The sequence below is a fragment of the Crocodylus porosus genome, unplaced genomic scaffold, assembly GCF_001723895.1.
Source record: "Crocodylus porosus isolate Cpor-Errol unplaced genomic scaffold, CroPor_comp1, whole genome shotgun sequence".
Taxonomy (NCBI): Eukaryota; Metazoa; Chordata; order Crocodylia; family Crocodylidae; genus Crocodylus; species Crocodylus porosus.
This window is the reverse complement of record NW_017728934.1, coordinates 5,528,634-5,551,549: the sequence shown is the minus strand read 5'-3', so window position 1 is coordinate 5,551,549 and position 22,916 is coordinate 5,528,634. Positions and strand designations below refer to the sequence as shown.

General features: G+C 57.2%; 1 protein-coding gene across 4 annotated transcripts in view; it reads right to left on the bottom strand.

Annotated features, from left to right (window-relative positions):
* The window catches only part of NAV1 (neuron navigator 1), a 249,249-nt gene that overhangs the window by 15,289 nt on the left and 211,044 nt on the right, over positions 1 to 22,916 (bottom strand). For 3 of the 4 annotated variants that reach the window (XM_019546382.1, XM_019546385.1, XM_019546386.1), the window contains 13 exons: positions 16,502 to 16,640; positions 15,501 to 15,801; positions 13,645 to 14,338; positions 13,033 to 13,476; positions 11,830 to 11,978; positions 10,216 to 10,386; positions 9,098 to 9,150; positions 8,797 to 8,820; positions 8,613 to 8,690; positions 7,791 to 7,874; positions 7,096 to 7,207; positions 5,416 to 5,537; positions 4,783 to 4,791 (listed from right to left, as the gene is read on the bottom strand). In XM_019546382.1, coding sequence (XP_019401927.1) covers positions 4,783 to 4,791; positions 5,416 to 5,537; positions 7,096 to 7,207; positions 7,791 to 7,874; positions 8,613 to 8,690; positions 8,797 to 8,820; positions 9,098 to 9,150; positions 10,216 to 10,386; positions 11,830 to 11,978; positions 13,033 to 13,476; positions 13,645 to 14,338; positions 15,501 to 15,801; positions 16,502 to 16,640 — 2,380 coding nt within the window. The remainder of the gene's footprint in view (positions 1 to 4,782; positions 4,792 to 5,415; positions 5,538 to 7,095; positions 7,208 to 7,790; positions 7,875 to 8,612; positions 8,691 to 8,796; positions 8,821 to 9,097; positions 9,151 to 10,215; positions 10,387 to 11,829; positions 11,979 to 13,032; positions 13,477 to 13,644; positions 14,339 to 15,500; positions 15,802 to 16,501; positions 16,641 to 22,916) is intronic. The other variant, XM_019546384.1, reaches the window with a different exon arrangement.

Genomic DNA, 22,916 nt, shown 5'->3' with positions numbered 1-22,916 from the left:
TAGGGGTTGGAGGAGGCCTCATAGGGGCTCCACGGTAGCGTGGGGACCCTGGTGCCAGAGAGGGCACAACATTTAGGGATGCACTGACCCCAGCCCTGAGACAGAGCAGAGGATTGGGGGGGCCAGGTAAGGCCAAGGCCGCCCGAGCCCCACAGGAGGTTTAAGACCTGAGGAGGGGATCTGGGGGCCAGGCACGGCTACGGCCACCTGAGCCCTGAGGCAAGAAGCCCGAGAGCGCCAGTGTGGCGCAGGCTGCCGGACAAGCCAGAGAGTGCCTGTGGGGCGCGGAGAGTGAAATTGACCAAACAGTGTCCAGGACATCTGCGAGGCTTGGGGCGTGGTACGGGGCGGTTGGAGCCACGCATAGCCCATAAGGCTGGGGTGCACCGAGCCACCCAAAATAGAACACAGACCGAGATACACCAGAGCACCGTGTCAGAGGGGACCAAAAGGCAGCCTCCCTTATACATTGTTGACATCAAAGAAGTGGCGGGTGAGATGTGAGGGTGCTTTAACACTGACTTGGCATGGTAGGGGGCACTAGAGAGGATCACGGCCACCCCTAGGACTCCACACTGCTACACCCGGGCATGTGGGTTTTATCTTCCCTTCAAGCCTGAGTGTGCTGCCTCCAGGGAATCTGGGCTTTGAGGCTTTTGAGAGTTTTTTACATCACCTAAAAATGGTCCCAGACCTTTGAGAGCACTTTCAATGGGAGGCAGAAGCACACAGCACTGCTTGAGATCAACACTCTTCTCTACAGAGCAGGGGCATAGGCGCAGAGAGAGGCAGCATGGCTGTCATGCAGTCAGGGTGGGAGCTGCCTTGCTCTAAGCAAGGTTTCCCATGTTGCTGTAAGCATGAGAGGATCTCACAATACTGCCTGTGAAATCTAGTGAAAATAAAGTTTCTTCCCAGTAACTGTTCTCCAAGCTGTACTGCTGCCCATTCTTTGAGCTGTGCTATCGACATGCACATTCCCGTGTGGGTGTGTCTCATACCCCTGGGCTCTGACCGAGATGTTTGCTTTGGCAGGAACAGGAGACCATGGTTGAACCCTACATCTCCTTGTGCCCACTGTGCCAAGGGGGCAAAATGAAGCATGTGCATCTTGTTCTTCAGCATCCCCTCAGTTACGGAGTCCTTTATAAAGTTGATGATGAGGAAGAGGGGAAGGAGGGCACGAATCAAATGTGTATGTAGACAATGCGTCTCAAAGAACCTGAGTTACTGATGAGCAACTTCATCTGCTCCTTCAATGAACTGTCCATTTGCACATTTTCACTGGTTGGTGACTCCAGAGCAGTGCTCATGTGCCTGGAGGTGTTTCTTCAGGTCTCTCTAGGAAAAGAGCGAGGAACAACTGTTCTCCAAAGTGCAGCATCTTCCCTACACGCTTCTGCAATGGCTCTGTGAAGGTATGAACAGAACTCCAGTGACTGCCCTGAAGGTACCACCTATGGAAACACCGCCCAGGGATGCTATGGAAGTAGCCTGAGCTCCGGCACAGCCTTATTGACCTTGATATGGCAGGTTCACTTTGGTGCTCTCTTAGTATAGTTTTATACAGCCCAAGATCCAAGTTGACAACCTCTGGTTGATACTGCTGTGCCTTGGATCTCTCGGTAACACATACTAAGAGCGACAGAAACTCTTGAACAGGTGGTCCTTTGGAGGTAGGAAGTGAAAACTCTCATCATCCAGTGACTGCAGGGATCCCTCTGCTTGTGAATAATGGGGCTTCAGGAAGAATGCTGGCAAGTTAATTCGCTATCCCAAATGACAGACCCTGGGGACCTTGGGTAGGAATTCTGGATGTGTCTTGAAGGTCCTCTTATTTAGAAAGAAGGTGGTTTAGGGAGACTTGCCATGAAGGTGGAATCTCACCCACCCTCCCTACTGATATGACTGCTACCAGAAAGACTCTTCTCATGGAAAGACATGGAAGTGAATGCAGTGTCCAGCACTGTGAGAACCAAGCTCAGGGCTCAGAGCAGAGCTGGATCCCTCACCTGGGGAGAGACTCCAGACAGGCCCTAATGGATTCTGAAGTGTCCAAATGAGGCAATACTTGCCAATAATTGACTGGCAGGTGAAAGGCCAAGGTAGCTGTCACAAATGTCAGGGAGGAAGAGCTATTTGGGACCCCCAGCATGGGACTCTGTATGTGCCTTCTTGGTAGTGGGGTGGCAAGATGCAGGGGTTTGGTGTATGGTCTTGTCTGGTAAGGCCAATCTTGTGGGCCTTGTTTGGAGCAGTAAGTCTATCCAGCAGTATGACTTCTCCCTCTGGGGAAATCTTCAGGGTGTTTGCAACTTTTCGTGAGTTCTGGAAATTCTCACTGTCCTCTGAGGGTCATGCCACTGACTGAACCAAGGTTTTAGCTGAGAGGAGGGCTTGCCTTCTTGCAATGAAGACTGCCTGTTTATGGTATCTTAGGGAGAAACAGAAGAGCTCCCAGTGCAGGCTATGGATGATGGGATTTCCAACTGGCAGAGGGACATTCAAGTCCAGACAGGCTATGCAGGCATCTGCAGGGTACTGTGCTGAAATGTGAAGAGTCTGCACACCGCTCTGGGTGCTGTTTTTCTTTCACGAGTGTCGACAGGATGATGGCAGGGAGGTGGGGGTAAGCTGATGCCAAGGAAGATTCTGACTGGCACCCCAAAAAGAGGAGGGCCAGTGCTAAGCCTGGCAAGAGTGGCCCTTGAGTCTGGTGCTGGAGAGTGTGACATCATGGAAATGTGCGTGAAGCTAGGTCAGGCTGGATGCAGGCTGGTATGGCATGAGGAAAACAATACTGTGTGCGACCTGTGAATGCTTGGGTTCAAGTGCTGCCAGTATCTCTGAGCGCACTGGCCTCTCAGTGGGCAAAGATGCATAGGAATTCCTTCTCTCAACCAGCCCTGAGTGGGACTGCTCCCTTTGTCTCATCCATCCAGATCCATGGGCATCAGTGCTGGATGGCAGTAACATGGAGCTTCTATCATCATGAGCATCTGAGAGGCTGAAGGGGAAGAAAGTGGTTCTGAGGTCAGAGCTCCCAGGTCTTCACATGCCTCACCCATCACCTGTCCGAGGTAAGAAGTCTTGGGAGTCTTAAACTCCCTTGTGAGAGGCCTTTGCCTGAGGGCTACATGTCTCTGGCAATGTAAAGAGGAGGAAAACTTTCTCTGTTAGCCTCTGCTGGGATAGTTGCCTCTAGATCTTGATTGAAACCTTATGGCATTAAAGCAGCTAGCCTGCTCCCAGGGCCAAGGGATGTGTAGTGCTGAGCTAAGGCCCTGGACCAGACACTGAACCAAGTGTCTTGCCAGGGGAATACAGTTGAAGCTTATTTTCTGTCTTCTCTGGTCCTTGGCTTGAAGAAGTGACAGACAGAACTGCTGGGGATACAGGCCTCGCATGGGCAGAAGTGGTATTGGCTGTCTGGTCCTGGGATCAGCCCATCACATGAAGAGCAAGGCGAGAAGCTGAAGGAGTTGGTAGTTCTGAGCAAGGCTGTTGATCCAAGAAAAAAATGCCTCCTTACCTCCACTGCAGGAGTGCAATAAAGGGATAGAAAGGGGAAAGTGATACATTTGACCCAAGGTGAATGGGTGAATGAACTAGAAGTATCACTGAAGCCACAAGATACTGGCATTGTCTCAAAGGGTAAGAGAGAGGGCTCTCGCACTGGGCAATGCGGCCATGCCACAGGCAAAGGACTGCAGGCTCTGCCTGGAAGAAAATAACTCAGACATCCTAGCCGGGGGTGGCAAAGGTGTTAGAAGAGCACAAGAAAGGAGAGAAGGGAGAATTACAGGTTCGATGTGCTCCCTGAGGCTCGAAGCTATAAGGAAGCAGAAGAAGTTCCATCTCCAGGCAGGTGGTTCAGAGGAACTGAGGAACAGGGAGTGGGTGTCATCCACTATATGCTTAGTGACGGATGCAGGAGTAGGTGGGATGAAGGCACACTTTATAGGCCCTGCTAAGGCAAACTGTTCCAGTCAGGGCACAGGGCAAGGAACATGCCCGCCAGTGAGAATACGCCTGTATGCAGTCACTCAAAAGAGAACGAGGAGCTTACAGAGCTTCCTTCCTCCCACCTGCTCTGTGTGCGCTGTGGCTTCAAGGTGGGAAGGCAGTCATCTGGAAGCAATGGCTGATGGTCAGGGTACCAGCATAGCCAGCACTACTGCAGTCCTAAGAAGGTCATAACACTAAGGCTCCAGTGGGCTTGGCCAGCCCTTTTGGGCATCACTCTTCTTGGCAAAAGAGGAGCACTGGAAAATGGCCTGTGTTACTAGACACCCCACCTGACAAGTGTGTGACTGGACCACTCAGCCCAAGCTGCAGCACAGGCCAGGCCAGAGCACTTCAGGTAGAGATGTCTGCATGGAAACCCCTTGCTTTGGAACATCTCTCTGAGATGATCTTTGAACAACAGCCGCCGGGAGGAAGACGTGTCAGGGACCAGAACTTGGGCACTCCCAGCAGTGCTGGTCATTTCTGACAATTCAGGCATCAGTGCCTCACTCCCCTTGGTGAGAGCCTAATAGGAGCTGAGCACCGAAAAGTTGGCTTTAATGCTAGCCAGACCATAAGGAAGCAGTGCCCTGACATTGGCGCAGCAGGTGGCCCAGATGGTACCATGGATGGACCATGCTCCGAGGGAGGTTAGCACCGGTGTAATGGATGGGATGATTAGTTCCGTACGTGCTGTCCCACAGGAAATGGAGTGATTGTCATGGACAGGGGAGCATAACATGGGAGACAGGGAGGGAGCAGTATAAGACTTACCTCGTATACCTGGAAAAAAAAGGTTGAGGTCAGCATTGGGGGAGGAAAAAAAACAGAGCAAGACTTAATCACATGTTCAGCTCTGAGACCTGCCTGCACTGAGCTGCTGGGGACCTGGGTCAGTGCCTGGCTAGGAAGTCTCCTCAGCTTGGCCTCCTGCAGCTGCCCCTCAGCCTGAGCTGGGACCTCGTCTGGGCTGGGAATGGAGGGTGACCATCCCACTGAGCCCAGGAGTGCTAGTGTAAGGGTGAGGCCATCAGACTAGTCCCTACTCTGTCTGGCTAGGGCTAATGCTTGTGGTGGGAAAGATGGTGGATGCCCGTTCAGGAATGGTACTGGGCTGCAGAGCTCCCAGAGAGGGCTGGAGAAGGCTGAGCTCCACACCTGGCCAGTGAATTCGGCTTCTGCCAGAAGCCAATACCAGAACAGCTCTGCCACAGGAACTCCTCACGTACACTCCCACAGGGCAGACAGCAGTTCCAGGTATCCCAGAGTAACTGCCTTGGGGGAGATGTGCTAAGGGTACTGCCCCAAGCTGCATGGGCATCATCTGCTGCAAGAGCACAGCAGCACCCCTGGCCAGATCCTGCCTGGATTTCCACATGCTTTCATTCCAGCCCCTCCACAACCTACCCAGCTCTTCTTCTTCTTCTTCTTGGCATCAGCATCCTTCCCGCTGCCAATGCTGGAGTGGCTGGTGATGCTGTTGAGGCTGGAGATGCTGTCTGAGGAGTTCTGCCTCTTGATGCGTAGCTCTGGGGTCCCAGGGAGGAAAATGGGAGAGACTCAGAACCTCCTCATTATAAGCAGCCTGATGTATCAGTTCTCAGGCCCTGTGCCCACATCCCTTCTGTCTCCTGCTCACCGCAATGCCAAGAGTGTAAGAGCTTTGTTCTCTGGAGCCCCACCCTCTGCAGCAGCCCTCCTGGAAATTTCTGTACTCTGCTCTCACCTCACCTAGTACTCCGAGGCTCCCAACCTGTTGAAGAGGTTGTCTTCCCTAAATCTGTGGCTTTGGAGAGCCTTTGGCACCATCTGATGGTCCTTTAGTTTCCTAGGGGGCCTTTCTATTGGTATGACTGAACCAATGGAAATGAGCAACTCTCAGTTCACGCCAGGCTTTGTGCAGACTTTGGATGTAAGCATCACACCAGATCAGCACCAAACATGTGTGCTAACGCTGAAAACACCTGTGTCCTTGGAACGACTGCGACTCTGCAGCATGAGGCTGCAGCAAAGTGCTGGCAGCTTCAGCAGACTGCAGTGGTGACATAGCCCCACACTCTGACAAGGTTTGAACCTGGATTTTCAGGTGACGGCTGGATATGCTGGCCTGGGCAGTGAATTTATGTTAATCCTCTGAGTGCCTGCCTGGGATGAACGGGCTGCTGTTGCTACTGAAGCACTAGGCAAGCTGAGATTGGGCAAGGGAGCTGTTTTCACTGTAGAGAATGGCAGACTCTGGAGGGGTCTCTCTCAACCCCAGCCACTGTTGCTCTAGTCAGTTAGATTCCAGACTGCATGTCCTCCAAGCCTTCCTGTAAGGAATACATTAAAGACCTTGGCACAAATGCCTCCATTATAGGGACTGAAACAAACTTTGGGAAACCTCTTAAAGAGACAGGCTTGCAAGGCTGAGTCCACATTTTTGCTGATGTAAACAAGAAAGAACTGACTTAAGTGTTTGACCATAGTAACACAAACAAAGCAATTGAAACCCATTACCATAAGGAATAGCACTCACTCTCAGAAACCTAACTGATACCATCTGAGACCATCCTAGTTAAACAGCTGTTAAGTATTTATCATACATTTTTCACTTAGCTAGGGAGGTGGTCTTCATGATCAACCCCTTCTGTTAACATATACCCAGTCAGGCTGTAGATAGTCACAAGTCATTAATGATTGTGCATCTGTGATTGTAAACCTGGGGGGAAGAGGTGAATCAGGGATCTGAGCTGCTGGAAGAACTGAACAAGAGCTGAGTTCCTGGGGTCTGGCCTATACCCATCCTCCCAGGTGTGAGTATGTTTTTGTATTTCCATTGCCTTATCTGAATGCTAGTTACACTTATGTTTAGCTTTCCAATAAAATGACTCTCTTGAGAAGAGACAGGTGTGCTTTTTCTTTATTCCACGACCCATCCACCTAAGTAAGCTCTCTTTGTCCCAATTTGGGGATAGAGGACTTTCCTTCACTTTCCAGACCAGGGAAAGAGGTGTGTCCTACCCAGGCAAGGACCCCAGGGACTCTGGATGATGTGCCTGTGCTGGTCCCTGGGCATTAGGAACATGGCCCACTGCCCCACCTTACCTTTGGGGGTGACATCAGTCCCACTCAGAGCTCCCTGGATTACAGCTTGGGCCTCTGAGTTCTTCTTCTTCAGGAAGTCAATGGTCTCTCGCAGGTCCAGCAGCTCAGTGTCCTGAGGAGAAGCCAGGAGGATATGTCTGTGCCCCTCAGTAGGGGCACCCACGCCACTTCCACACACACCCCAGTGCCCTAGCATATGCTACCCCCCTGCCACTGCAAGTGCCCACTGCTGAGCTGAGGACTACTGGTCTCCAGGGTCTTGATAGCCAGAAGTCTCTGGGGATGCCCAGAAGGACAAGACTTCCAGTACTGGCCAGAAGACCCCTCCAGTATTTCCTTGGTACCATGCCCCACTAGCTTGCTACAGATTGGTGAAGAGGAGGGGAAGGGCAGGCTCAGCAGCATGAGGACCCAAGGCGGGGGTGGCTCTGCAGGACCCAGCCTAGGTTCAGACACCACTGTGGAAGGAGGCAGCTGCCTCTGCAGCCTGGGTCACATCCCTGGAATAGGTTCCCACTGCTTGGTGCCCGCACTCTGCTCCAGCACCCACAGCCAGCTGCAGCGGACAGGTTTAGCCACCCAGTTGAGATCCTTCAGCTCTACTGGGGAGCTCAGACCTGTGGTCTGGCTCAACAAGGCTTCTAACTGCCATGGTCAGCACCACCAGCCCCTGCACTCTTCCTTTCTGTGCGTACCTTCTCCTCCGCAGTCTCAGCCAGATGTCGCAGGCGGGATGTCATGTTCACCAGGCTCTGCTCAAAAGCTGCTACCAGGTTAGCCTGGAAGGTAAGGAGAGGTGACTCAGTACCCAGGGACTGAGGAGCTCAGCTCATTGAGCCCAGTGCCAGGCAGGTCCAGGAGTCTGCCAGCTTACATGGGGGTGGTATCTCCAGGCTGGGCTGGTTGCTTGGAGCAGTGGCTGCTAGGCTGCAGGTGTCCTGCAGTGGGAAGGGCTGAGGGATAGAGCCCTGTAGTAAAGGTACCATGACCGGGGTTAGCACCCAGGGAAGGGGCCTGGAAAAGGCAAGCAAGTTAGAGTGTGTGGCTCTTAGTGGCCCTGAGGGGTGGGATTCCTAATGCTACATGGCTGGGTGGCTCCAAGGCCATTCTGGTATGGGGTCCAGATTGTGTTGACATAGGACAGATAGTGCTGAACTGCAGATGAGAGCAGCCACAGCTGGAGGTCAAGGGTCACACACTGGGTCAAGTCACTCACTGAGGGGGGCAGGACAGCCCCCATGCCACTGCCTTCTGCTGGTCACTGCCGGGCACCAAGAGGTGACTAGCAGGCGTTTTTATGCTGCTCAGTGCCCAGGGTTTTGCTCCTGCTGTCAAGAGCAAACAGACCGGACAGCTCAGTGCAGACACTATGCTGCGCACTGGAGCAGGGAGGGGGAGTATGCTGGCTGGGAGCTGATGGTCTGACTGGGTTGGAAGGGACAGACTGAGATGTGGACAGACCCCAGAACAGGCTGAGGCATGTGGACTGGAGCTGCTCCTGATGTCATAGGACTCACGTTGGCTGACAGCTGGGATGTCAAGGTGGCCACCTTCTCCTGGGATGACTCCAGCTCCCGGCGCAGCTTGCGGATTTGCTACAGGAGAGAGCAGGAGGGAAAGGTCAGGTGGGGAGAGGTGGGTAGCCCCTGCAGGGCCAGGAGCAGCAGGCAGCGCAGGAGGAGGAGTGGGGGCTCTCCGTACCTCGGACTGCATCCTTTCCTCAGCCTGGCAGAGCGCGGCGCAGCAGGAAGAGACAGAGGCAGGCAGTTAGGAGGGAGGAGGAGGTGAGGCATGGGCAGGCTGAGATTGGGGGCAGAGACATGCACAGCACTCAACCCAGCTCCAATGTCCTGTGCACCCAGCCCCCGAGAGCCTCCCCTGCTGTTGGAGTGCTGCTCCCCCCAGGCACATGCACCAGACAGGATAAAGCCCCACGCCCCAGACATGCAGGGAGTAGGCACATCCTGGCTCAGCCAGGCAGGAGCACAGGGGCAGCTCTTACTGAGGAGTAAGTGGAGGAAGCGCTGGACGCCAGGGACAGCACGGATCCATGAACTGCAAGAGAACACACACACCTGAGTCAAGACATGTCTCCCCCAGGCCCTGGCAAAGGGCAGGATGCGGCAGATGCAGGCTGGCTGCCAGGGCAGGGTCTATGGGGTACGGCAGGGGAAGCATGGGCAGGTAGATCTCTGGTGGGTAGAGTGCGTGGCAGAGCCCTGAAGACCGCATCTGGCTCCTGCATAGCTGCCTACATCTGGCAGCTGCCCTGGGAGATCACGCAGCCTGCCTCTGGCACTGCCCAGTCACAAGCTTGGAGAGCTGAAGGGATGATCCAGAGCACAGCCTGCCCCCAGGACTTGAGTATCATTGCACCCATTTGGCAGATGGGGAAACAGAGGCACAGCACATGGGAAGGAATGGCTGCAGGTAGCTCAGAGCTGGAGGCAAAGCTGAAGACAGTCCCTGGGGCTTGACACCCTACACTGTGCCCTCTGTGCAGCTCCACTTCCCTGCAGATTAAGCCCACAGACATCTGTGCCCCTGCCCACCCAAACTCCCTTTCCTGGGCCCAGTGCATTGCCCTGCCCGCTGCAGTTTGCCAGCACCTGCTGTCAGCCTGGGCTCACAACCCCAGGCCAGCCTCAGTTCTTGGCTCTGAATCAGCTTCTCTGCTCCCTCTTCCTCCCTGACTCCTCTTCAGAAGGACCCCAGAGACTGTGCTCTGGGAAAGGGCTGGAGCTGGCAGATTTTCAGCAGGAGGCTGTGGACACAGGTGGGACCCAGGGCCTTGCTCTCACAGTCTGTGGCCTGGTTAGCCTGTCTCCTACTGGTGCCCACAGGGATCCCCCTCACTCATCCTGAAGCCCCTGTGGTGGAAAGGATCTGCCTGGCCATATTAACCCATTCTTGTCACAGCTCTCGTCCATGGTAGGAGGCTTGTGAACGGAACACACTGTGGTTGGGATGAGAAGCACCTGCCTGCTATTGCTGCTGCTACCAGGATGTGCAGGGCCAGGGAGGGGAGGGCAGGGAGCCGTGCAACCTCTCACTGCACCAGGGCATTGGGGCGGAGAAGCCTGTCCCCATGGCTGGAGCAGGATTGCGGCAGAATCTCACCATCGTCCACAGGGTCCCGGAAGGAGCCCGAGCGGATCATCCCCTTGGGTCTGTCTGCCAGGGAGAGGGTGCTGCCCATTTGGGAGGTGCTGTACAGCTCGAAGGTGGAGTCGTGGGTGGGGATGCTGTTGGAGCGGGTGATCCGCGGAGTGGTGGCAGCGGTGGGACTCACTGGAAGGAGAAGGCAGGTTGGGGGGAGGAGAGGCGGGGTCAGAAACGTGCTGGTTCCCATGAGCCTTGCCTAGGGGAGCTGAGTGGCAGGGAGCATGGGGCGGGGAGGAGCCAGAGCTCAGCCGGAGCAGGGAGACAGGGAGGGGGAAGGAAGGAAGCTATACATAGGAGGTCACTGGGCTGGAGACCCAGCTTGGCCAAGTCATCAGGAATCTAGTGAAGCTGCTCAGGCTGCACTGACTGCACCTGCCCCTCCCCCAGTGCTGGCCCACTGGTTGTAGTGGATGGTGCCTCCTGGAAACAAAAGATTAACGCTCAAAGCTACCTGTCCTGGTGTAAATCAGGAGTAATTCCGCAGGGCTCAATTCCACTCTCCATCCCCATGAATGACAGGAGTAAACCGCCTAGGCCTGGCCTGCACACTGGTGTCAGTCTGGACCAGTTCTACCCAAGGAGCAATGGGGTGGAGTCCTGGGCCCAGGCTTGCTGAGCGTGCAATAACCCAGGCTCATGCGCCTGCTGACAGCTTGCCTGTGCTGGCTCTGCCCGGAGCTGCAGAATGGAGCCTAGGCCAAAGCCAGGTTTGCCCGGCAGGACACCCAAGGGCCCATGAGCCTCCAGGCAACATGGGGGTAACTTGCTGCAGAGGCTGGAAGCTGCTTTAAGAGTCAGACTCCTGCTCCCCCTGTGAATAGCACTGACCTGTGCTTCTCCAGGGCTATATGTCCAGGGGCTCCCCAGACAGGGAGCCACAGGCAATAATGCAACCAACCATCCCACATTCTCAGAAGCTGTGTCTTGGGGTCTCCAAGGACTTTCTGAAACAGGACTTTGTCCCAAATTTGAAAACCCAGCTGCAGGCAGATTTCTGCTGTGTGCAGAGGGGGTGCAACTGGACACTTTCCAAATCCATGTGAGCAGGGCTGTCTGGCTTCTAGTTTGGGAGGCAGCCTTAGGAGAGCTGTGCCCATGTGGTGCTAGGCCCAAGCTTATTGTGTCTGAATATGGCAATGTGGCTTCCAGTGCAGGAGGTGGCTGTGTCTCAGCACAGCTCTCCAGCCTACCTGCTGCATGGTGCCCTGACCCCAACAGAAACCAGCACAAACCAGTCTTGGCTGCAGAGATCTCTGGAGCATCCAGGACTTTGCCTTGGGTTTTGCGCTTTGAACACTGCCTGCTGCAGTGGATAAACCAAGGGAGGTGGGAGTCCCCAGGAAAGACCCAGCAAGTGGTAAGGCTGGGAAGGCCTTTGAATAGCCTCCACCCTGCGGGTCACACTGCAAGGCCCGCTGGAATGTGTGAGGCTGGGCTTGCACGGCATGTCCCCACAAGGCTCAGCCCCTGGAGCTCTGGGGCTGATGGCTGTTGCCAGCGGAGCTGTGCTGATTTACACCCAGCAGGGCCTGACCCAACAGTGGGCAGGGTGAGGAGAAGGAGACTGACCGATATTGGTGAGAGGGCCTTTCCCGACCAGCGAAATGGAGGGGGCGGGAGGAGAGGGCAGGTCTGACTGGTTGTCCGATTCCGGGAGCCCTCCGATGGTGTGCGAGTGTCGCCTTTCCTTGGCTTCCTCTTGGGATGGGATCTGGTACCTGGTGGAGCCAAGGGAGAGATCAGCCATGGGAACCTATCCACTCATGTCCTGGGGCAGCGCTCCCTCTGCTCGGATGTAAGGCCCTGCATGGGATCTGGAGATTGGAGCAGGCTTCTGGCTTCAGCATGAAGGCTACTGAGATACTGACTCCAGCACCAGGACACAGGGCATGTGGGAAGCTGGCTGTAGGGCTGCTGCAGCAGCTGCACCTCTGGAGGCCCCACCCAGCTACCCTGCGTGTCAATGGGAGCTGGTGCCCTGCTGCTACAGGCAAAACATCCTCCATGTGCTCTGACCAACCCCCATCATCCTGGGCAACCAAGCTGCGAGCCCCCTGTTTGTGACAGAGGCTGGAAGCCAGAAGGTTGGTCCCAGCAGCCAAGGATGGAAAGGCTGGGGGGATTCATTTCCCTGGTCTGCCCCTGACTCCCTGTGTGACCTTGGGCAATTCATTTAGCCCCTAGGCCTCAGCCCTTCATCAGGGAAGCAGAGTTAGTTCTTCTCCCTTTATGCCTGCCAGGGTGTTGTACAGTTGCCTGGGGAGAGCTTTTACTTCAGCCCTTTCTTGGGCAGTATGTTCTGGTCTTGGTCTGCACTTGGAGAGCAAAAGCAATACAAGTCACTGTTGGCTCTGTGGGCTGTTTATGCCCATCTGAGAGGGCAGACAGGAACAGTCCTGGGGCCATATCCACCTAGGGACACATCATCAGCCCACCTGGGGGCCAAGGGTTGCACTACAGGGCTCACCCAGTGAGCAGATACAGGACATGGGGGGAAGGCACTAAGTCAGCCCCCAGGGGCAGAACTGGACATTGCCAAGACCATTCTCCTTGGACTGCAGAATAACCTGACTGGAAGCCCTGGGAGGGGTGGGAGGGCGATCTACTCTGAGAGAGATACAGGGCTGATGTACTGTGCCTCCTAGCAGTGAGGGAGGAAGGCTCTGGCAACATGGCCCTGCCCTCTCCAGCTCTGGGATCATGGCCCCTGCATCCTCACAGTTGCCCAGTCCCTTTAGGAAGTGCCTGTGCTTACCCATCCTTTGGCCATACCTGTCCAGATGTGCGATCCTGGGGCTCCCACTCCAGCTCAGCTCACTGCTTTCCTCCTCTGCACTCGTGGGTGGAGCCATGGCTGGGGCAGGGGTTGTGGTGCTGCCCCCGGAGAAGGCACTGGGCAGGCTCATTGGCATCTGCAGGGACTCCATGCTGCGGTGCAAGCCAGAGAGTTTGGGGTACATCCTTCCCTCCTTGGGGACGGCAAAGCCACTCATGAACTCCAGGCCCTGGGAGAAGCTGGCCGAGTTGATGTTGAGGATGGGGGCAGGGCTGGGGGTGAAGCAGGGTGCAAGGTGCCCGGCTGCTGGGTGCAGGTCCTGCAGCTTGCTGGCATGAGGCTGGTGCAGGTCACTGGAGGAGGGCAGGTCCAGGCTGTTGGAGTTGACCTTGTCCAAGTTGGCTAGAGAAGGGGGCTTCACATAGCTCTTGGCAGCTGCCCTGTGGGGACACAAAATCGCATGAAGTTGGCCCCCAAGGCCAACCCGCACGCCACCTGAGCTGCTCAAGGGCTCTTGTGAGCTGAGCAGCCCAGAGCAGTGCCTGGCCTGGCTGAGGGCTCCCTGGCCTAGGCAGTGGGGCAATGCAGGGAGTGTCCCTGGCTCCTACCTGAGAGGGGTGGGTGGCAGCTCAGCCACCTTGGTGGCAGGCGAGTGGCCAGCCTGGGCTTTGGGGGTGCTCTCAGGGGAGCCAATACTCTTCAGGGAGACACACTCTGAATCCAGTGCAACAGCTTTGGCTTTGGCCTTCTCCTTCTCCCGGTCCGTCTGGTTCACCGGGGCTGGCGTGCTCCGGCCTGTGCCGATCTTGGAGGGCTCCTTGAGACGTGACACTGAGATGCCTCCTTGCTTGGTGCTGAGGAGGCTGGGGTCAATGCTGCTGCTTACAGGCCGGTTCCCACCACGCCCACCTGTCACGCTCATGGAGCTGGACTTGGCTGGCCGTGGCAGGCTTCGGTACTGGATGTTGGAGCGGGCCCCAGGCGCCAGGAAGCCAGGCTCGGCAGCATTGGAGACATCCAGGCTGGTTTTCCTCCCATTGACTGGCTTGACAGGGATGCCAGAGCTCTTCTGGATCTTGCCAAGTGTGGCTGAGCCCCCAGCCTGCATCACTGTAGCAGTGCCGGTGGCGGGAGCCGGCTTCTTGTAGCCGAAGGAGCCAGCGGTGGAGGGGCGGGTAAGACCTGAGGGAGGCTTCTTGGCATCTCCAATGCGGTCCCGACCGGCATCAGAGGAAGAGCGCTGCAGGCCCGTGTTCTTCACAGACAGCTTACTCTTGTCCGTGGCTTTGCCCTCAGGTTTGCCTGCAAGAGCCGAGAAAGGGGAATAAAGTGCTGGGAGCCAGAGAGTGTCCCAGCCTCACAGGCCAGCAGGGGCTGGGCCTCTGGGAAGCTCTGGGTCTGCCAAGAGCCTGACACCCTCAGAAAGGGCCAGGGCCTGTGCTCCATGCAACAGGGATGACTGACACCTCTGCCCCTTTGCAGCACTTCTCTGCTGCAGATCCCCCAAAGTGGTAAAGGAGGATCGGATCAGATGGGGACCTAAGGTACAGGGGGGCAAAGAGCCTGCTCTCAGTCATCCAGCAAATATGGGCAGGTGCCAGGAGCCAGGCCCAGATCTTGTGAAGGCTTTGGCTAGGAAGCTCTGCTGGAGCTGGATGCACCATGGGAACCGGGGCCAGGCTTCTGAGCAGAAAAAGGTCAAAACACCAGGGGCCCTCAACCCTGCAGCTGAGCTGGTGAAGTGTACGGCCAGACCAGAGTGAGTAGGGTGGGGGTTTGCAAGCAGCTCTCATACAAGAGCTGACATGGGCCCAGCTCTGTTCTGCGGTTCATGCCAGCTTCCACATAAAGTCTGTGATCACAGTTGGGCCCGTGCTGGTGGCTTCCTGCACGGACAATTCCCCACTGGGTACCAGACCCTGGAAGGATGAGCAGCAGGGGATACAGGAGGCTTTGCTCTGTTCTACCATAGCAGGAAACCACCACAACCTGACCCTCCCCTCCAACCCCTGGCATCACTGTCACTGAAGAAATCGGAGGGCTGGGTGCTGCACCTGTTACGGCCCACCCCCAGGGCTGTACCTGTGAGGCATGGCATGCCCCACACAGCCTGTCCCTGGCAGGGTCCTGCCCAGCCACCTCCCTCCTCCCCTGCGCCGGACCCAAACGCCAGCTCTGAGCTAAGAGCATCAGGGCGGGGGCAAGACGGCAGCCGCTGTGCCCGCCCCTGTGTCTGCCGCCAGGGGGAGCCCTGCGCTCACGGACAAGGTCCACCTCTTGCACAGTGCCAGACCCTGCCTGCTGGTGCTGGTGCTGGTGCTGGCAACACCCCTGCGGGTCCTCAGGGTCGTGCTGGGTGGTATGAAGCCCTCCAGAAATCAGAAGCAAAAAAAGGCAGGGGCCGGGCTTCCCCCTCCCCCGGGGAGCCACCGATAGCTTCTTCGACAGCCCCTCCGCCTCTCACCTGCTACTTTCAGAGTGCTCTGAGCCGTGTGGGTGATGGGGGAGGTCACTGCCACTGGGGGAGTCTTGCCCTTTTTCAGGGACCCTGGTGGGCCCAAGCTGACGGGCTTCTTCAGCTCACCCCCCTTGGCTGGGACCTCGTCGCAGCTCTCCGAGCGCTCCCGCCGCCACTTGGAGGATCCGTGCTCCATCTTGAGGCTCCCGCTGTCGTAGTCTAGCTTCTTGTGGCCCTTGTCGTCGGTGTCGCCGTACCAGCCCAGCCCACTCTCTGCCAGTGACCGCTTCTCTGAGTCCGTGCGCAGCTGTGAGGACACACAGGGGTGACTGGATGCTCCCCCGCTTCCTCCCTGAGGAAGCTACCAGCCCCTGCCATGGTAGCTGGAGCCTGGGGAGGACACAAGTGCCTGTCCCTCTAGTCCATGGGACTCTCCCTTGGCAGCATTGCCAGGGGATGGTGTAAAGGGCAGGGATGTCTGGTCTCAGTGCCCAGCATCAGCCTGACTTGCTGTGTGTCCTCGGGCAGGCACTGATCCGTACCGTGCCTCCTCTGTAATGTGGGAGGAGGTGACGTGCCCTAGATCACCCAGGAAGTCCTTGGCGCAGCCAGGAACAGAACCCAAGTGCCTTAACCACCAACCTCGTGCACAACCTGGAGCCTGGACTGGACCAGTTACAGCACAGCTTTTTGCACACACGGGCTGACACGAGAGCTTCACTACAGTGGCCCAGACTCCTCCTCAGCAGGTGGGATGCCAGAGGGTCTAGGCTGACCAGCACCTGGTGGGGAACAGCAGACGCTGGACGTCCCAGCCCCCGCTGCTCCCACACATGATGAGGCCCCCTCAGTCAGCTCGGTCCCACTGAGCTCATGCCAGCTCCCATACAACCAGTCCACTGCCCTCTCATCAGGCCACAGGCTACCCCTCCCAGGGCAGCCAGCACCGCTTCCTTTGCAAGCCCTGAACAAGCCTGCATGTGAGTGCATGTGGAGCAAGCACATACCGCTATGGCAGAGTTCCTCCGGGACCCTGTGGGGGTGGACGGGAGGGAGTTGAGTGAGGAGCTGGCATTGAACTCTTCCGAGCTAAGGTTGTCAGAGGCATCGCTGAGGCCGCTGCTGATGGAGCTGCTCTCATCCCAGCTGGAAGGAGAGGAGGAGAGGGAGTCAGACCTCAAGCAGTCGGGCCACACACACAAACACAAACATACACACACGTACGCACCTGGCTGGGATCAGCACTGTAGACTCCCTCCCTCAAGGGCTCCCCCCGAGAGCATGCAATGTACTTGCAATTAATGGGCATTTCCCTTAGGAAGAGGATGAAATCCCAACTTGGGCCCTGGTCTGCAAATCACTCCAGCCCCTGACAGATCCTGCCTGGCTGGCATCCAATAGCATAGCCTGGGGAGGGTGAGTGGTATAATGGCCCTGGAAGCCCACTCGGAGGGGATACCAGAGCGGCAGTTTCCCAGAGAGTCCACAGTACTGCAGGAGAAGCAGCCCTGTGCCACAGTGGGGGCTGGGCAGCCCAATCCATCCCAGCAGCAGCCAGGGACTTTGAGTCCCGGGTGCAGGCAACACAGACTGCTTTTGTCCTTCGGCATCCCCCCTCCCTCCAGCATTTTACTCAGGTCACAAAACATACTAGTTGCACTGCTGCTGGCAGCCAAGGGAACCTGGAGCCTAATTCTCGGGCCAGGCCAAATCTGGAGGCATGCCCTGCACCTCAGGTCCAGCTCTCCTAACAGAGCAGAGGAAGCAAAGAGCAGGCTGTTGGAGCTCACTGGCTGCACCTGGCTGGCCGAGCTGAGGCCTGGAGCTGCCTGCTGCTTCTTAGGAAGAGCAGCCAACCCTCCATTGCTCTGCAAGTGCACATCCTCCCAGGGGGCCACGCACTCCAGCAGGAATCTGCCCCTTCCTGCGCAGGCCCTGGGGGGTTGGGGGCAGATGGAAGGGGGAGTGGGGGCATGTTCTTTGCAAAGTCTCACCTCTGCAGGCCTGATGGGCTTTAAACCCGGCTGCAGCTCCAGCAGGCCCTGGCTGGCAGGAGGATGCCTAAGCCCTGGGAGGTTCCCATGGGTCACGTAAGGGTTTGGGAGCCAGGGATGGATGGGTCACGTGGGGAGGAGCCCTGATGCCCCATCAGGGAGTCATGTTATAGCTATGGTTGGTCTGTTCCTTGCAGCAAAAGGGCCAAACCATTACTTAGCTTGTTAAAGGCCCAGCCTGCCTGCTTCCCTAGCAGTGGAGTCCCAGCTGGCCCGGATGACAAGCCGTCCCCACTCCAACACGGCCCTTGGCTCAGCCTTCTCATGGGAACAGCACAGGCCAGACACAGCCAGCTCCAGGCCCAGCTTCTCTTCCCCTGTCAATGGGGGCCCAATCCTGCTCCCACTGAGTCACTAATCATGTTTGTTGATTCAGTGGGAGCCTAGATAGGCCTGACAGCACCTACTGTGCTGCCTGCGAGGAGATTTGGTTACAGCCACCCATTCCTGTCTGCCCCACATGGGCTTCAGTGGGGTCAGGAGCATTCAGTAGGGTTCAGCGAGTGTCAGAGCCAGGGTGGACTGGCCAACCTCTCCTGCTGCCATCTCCTACCATCGGGGTGAGCATCAGTCACGTCCCAGTGCAGGAGGCAGGGACGAGCCTGTCTGCACAGGTGGTGGGAGAGGCAGACTGAGACCTGAGTATGGTATACTGGGAGTGGAAGGGGGGGCACAAGCAGGCCTTGGGCCACTGCTGCTCTGATCCTGCAGAGGAGGGCGACTTGGAGCACTGTGGGGCAGTGCTGAGCCCTGGCCCCACTGGATCATAGGACTGGGCTCCAAACACACTCATCCAGAGGACAGCAACTGCTTGTCAGCAGCTCAAGGATTAGCACTGGTTGCTGCAGCCTTGGGCAACTGGGAAGGGGCTTTAGGCATCTGAGGCCAAAGAGGCACTCAGGTCTCAAGCAGTGTGGGGCACAGTGCGGGGCTTGGGTGCAAGCAGTGTGGGGCTTGGGTGTGTGAGAATAGACCCACTCTACTGGGGGTTCAAGACAGCTGGGAGGCATCCCCCAGGCCCCGGGGCTGGAACAGCATGCAGATCCCTGTGGTGGGGCCAGCAACTCTTTCTAGCAGCAATGAATCTAAGCATGCTGGGTCAAACACAGTGTGGGTGACGGTGTCAAACTGGAGTAACTCCTCTGACACCGTGCCACTTACCCGCTAACAGCAACACTACCCCTGAAAGAAGGAAAGAGGAAGGTGTAGGAGCAGGATTTCAGTGCAGACTTCATATTTCAGACTATGGGTTCCTCCCTCCCCACCTCACACACACTGGCTGGCTGGAGCCAGGACAATTAGCCCTCACCTCCCTCTGCCCAGCAGGTCAGGTCTGAGCTGCCTCCAGCTGGTGAGGACTTATACCCCCTGTGAAAAGGAGCTGGCTCCGGCAGTGAGCCTGTCGCTGCAGCCTACCCACAGGCTCCCCCCACCCGGGAGTTCAGCTGCATGGCTGTTTGCATTGCGCAGAGCACACCCTTCCCAGAGCTGCACGAGGCCACAGAGTCCAAGAATCCCACAGATGCCAACCACGGCCACAAAGCCAAACAGTAACAATGTCCCAGCCGAAGTGCATGGCCCCATCCGACATGGTGCTCCTGACTACATGGCCACAGCCAGGGCTGGACCAGAGGGGCATTGACAACCCCAGCTTTCCCAGCTGATATTAAAGCCCTTGACAGGCAGGATCCTCATTCCTATCCTACAGAAGGGCAAACCGGGGCAGGGGCGATTTGTCCCAGCTCACCCACTGGGCCTGAACTAAGGCCAGGGGCAGAGCCAGGTCTGCTGACACCCAGTCTAGTGAGCTGCCCATTAGCCACATTGCCCTTCTCACCGGACTTGGACCCAGGAGTCCTGGCTACCAGTGCACTAGGTCATACTACCCTTAGGTCTTCTCGTAAGACCAAAGGGAGGGGAATGGTTACCAGTGACCCCAACACTGCCGAAAGCTGCGGTTGCTTGTAGTCGGCCCTGAACCCTGCAGTAACACGGCAGACACGAAGAGCCCAGCTGATGTGCCCATGAGCAGAGTGAGTGTGGGATGGCTGAGCAGCTCAGCTCCCAACGCTGAACCCTTGCGACCCTTGCCTCTGTGGGGCTAAAACCTGCAGCAAGGCCCCTATCTGCAGCACACTGCACGTGGGGTAGTTGCCCGTCCGTACGAAACAGTGCCCCCTGCTCTGCTGAGGTACTCGGGTTCTGCTCTCGTGCTTCAGAAGGAGTCCAGTTTCCCCAGGATGGCTACAGGAGGAGCTGGAAAACTAGCCTGAAGCACTGCTCCCCATGGCCCCCTGGCTCCAGGCCAGCACAAGATCTGGGCCATTAGGAACTGGGCCTGGACCACAGCAGGGCTTAGCAAGTGGCGAGGCAGGCAACATATGCACGACAAAGCCTCTGGGGCTGGACGCTTCCAGCATGGGCTGCCTGATGCCCAGGCCTGCTCAGAACGGTGGGAGGAAGCCCACCGGCCATGCCTGAGCTGGGTGGAGGGGAGAGGAGCCTCCACAACAAGAGGGCGTCTTCCCCTGCAGCTGCCCACTCCCTGGGGGTCCTTGTTCCTCCCTCACGGCCACCCTGTGCGCACAGGCCTGACCACAACCCAACGTCCCTGTCTCTTTACCAACCCCACCCATAGCAGCCCTGCCCCACATTGGTTTGACCTCTACACTGAACCCCGCAAGCTCGGCCCTAGGGCCTCTTCTGGCAGTGCCCTACTCCCACCCCCACTGTGTGGAGGATGCACATGCTGCCCTGGGAACTCCCTCTGTCCCCGTTCTGACCATCAGCTTCTGCGAGGTCAGGCCCAACCCTGAGGCGCCCCAAGACGACAGGGGTTGTTGCTCACACCAGGAAGGGCTCAAGAGGCCAGGCTGTACCAGAGTGGCACTGAGGGGATTGGGAGGTGACCCCTTCTAGCAAGTCTGCCTGGGATGGCTGTGCTCACATGGAGTGTGCTGAGCTCATTTTCCGGTGCAGAGCCTGACTGAACATGGGGGCCACTGGGGAATTTCCTTTATGCCTGATTTTGCAACAGAGCAGGACTTCGCAGAGCCAGGGCAGGGCAGGGGCAGGCTGGAACACATAAGCCACCCCACCCAGCTCAGCACCTGCTGCCCCGGCTCCCCGCTACACTCATACTCTTGCTGCAGCCCAGTACTCTCCCCTGACTGCTGCTTGCCAGCTCCGCTGTACTCTGCACATACAATGGCAGCACTGTTTGGGGCCTCCTGGCCCGTCACCCATGGATAACACTTAGTCTTCTCATCCTTTGGGGCTGCACTAGCTTAGACACCAGCATGAGCAGCCTCTCCTCATACATGCGTGTGTGCACACTTGCCTGGGCACATGTTTGCACATGGGGCATGAGCATATGCTGGCGGTGCATGGGCGTCTTCAGCAATGAAAGGCTGAGGCACTGTCCTGCAGTATTCAAACATGCTGCACTGGCACCTTGCCCTCTCAGAGTCCCACAACTGGCACATGGCCAAAGCTGTGTCTCATTGCAGCACAGAGGAGTCTGTGGATGGGGTCCCTCGCACAGCATCCTCTAGACTGCTCGCCGAAGCCCAGGCCTGGCCACTGATCAGCTCAGCAGGGCCTGTGAGCAGCAGGGAGAAGATGACAGCATGCAAGGGTAGGGCAGAACAGCCACACTACATGTACCTGCTTGTCTGGCCACTGATGCTCTGTGCTAGAGGCTGTCTGGCCAGCGGTGCTGAGCTCATGGGGCACCGAGCTCTGCAGAATCCAACCAGCTGTGGCCTGTGGGTGGCCAAGCTCCTTGGAAGTGCAGCTCCAAGTAGGAAAGGTCTGTAAAAGACAGGTGCCCCCTCAATGTCCCTGACCCTGAAGTTTCCGCCAGCCTCAAATGCTGACTGGCCTGGAAGACCTTCTGCATGCCAGCTGGCTCCCCTGAATGTAGGTCTTAAGCCCACCTGCTTCTGCAGAGCAGCCATGAGGCCTGAGGGAGCCCTGACTCTACCTGGGCTGTATGTGGCTGGAAGCCACAGCCAACCCAGTGCTGTATCCCTGCCTGCAGCTCCCTCCTGAGGGCCAGGCTCTTTGCTGGCCTGGCTGGGCTGGGCAGGAGGCAGGTAGTAGGTTGGGGTGTATGTCAGCAGCCACCCCCCCATGCAGGCTCAGCAGACCATGTGCAATCTCATTTCCAAGGCTGTCACTCAGCCCTCAGCTGGAGAAGGGAGAAGCAGGGCTCACTCGGGTGGCAGCTGTGTCTACCCTGAAGGCCCATCTTGCCCTCAATAGAGAAGCCATTTGCCTGAGGGGCTTCCCCGCAGACAAGCAGAGCCCCCTTTCCGGTCACTGGCTCAGTAGGTCAACGCAGCCCCCACGGGCCTAAGCCTAGACAGGGTCTGGGGGCTGAGGAAGGGAGAGGGCAAGAAGCAGTGTGAGAGGCGGGAGAAGACACAGTATGCTCCAGACCCAGTGCTCCAGCAGGCTGTGTCTGGATACAGCAGCCTTCCCTGCCAGAGCCCCCCAAATCTATGTGGGCCCAAAGAGCTCGGCTCACAGCCCTAGGCCAGCACGGGAGTCTAGTCATTATGCACCTGCAGGAGGCAGCATGATGCTGTTATTTATCCCTTTGTACGGATGGAGACACAGAAGCAAGGAGACTTGCTCATGATCACGCAGGGAGTCAGTGGCAAAGGCCAAAACTGACTCCAAGCTGCTCAGTGGCATTCTGGTCCCTGAGGACCTGAGAGAGCCCTTCACTCAGGCAAGTCTCATCCCTATTTCAGAGCTAGGGAAATTGCAGGGCTGAGCAGGGCAGAGACTCAAGGTCACCCATTAAATCAGCATCAGAACTGGGAACAGATCCCAGGCTTCCTAGTGCTGCTCCCTCCCCCAGCCACTCCATTGCAGCCCTGGGGGATCCCCAAAGCAGGACATGGCACGCAGAGGGCCTGCTGGGGATCACTGCTGTTCTTCGGCTCTCTGCTGCCTCCTTCCCTGACACTGAGCAGCCAGGCATGTCTGCCTGCCGCCAGCCGAGTGCAGACCCAGGGACACTAGCCTGAGCATGGCCAGCAGCACATGCAAACCATGGGGGTCAGGCTGCAGCAGAGGCAGGTCCTCATGCAAAGGCTATTGAGGGAACTGAAACAGGACAAGCGATTTGTATACGAGCAAGAGATGGAGAGCGGGAGAGCCTAGGGGCCTCTGGCTAGTGTGTGTAGGGTTTGAGGGGGAAGAGGTATGTGTGAGCTAAAGAAAGCAGCAGAAGCAATCTGATGCCTCTGTCCAGTTCTGCTCAGTGCGAGAGGACTGCAGGTACCAGCCACACTCCTCCACACAGGAGACTGTGACACTCCCTGGCCAGGGAGAAGTGTCCAGCTCTGCCTTCAGC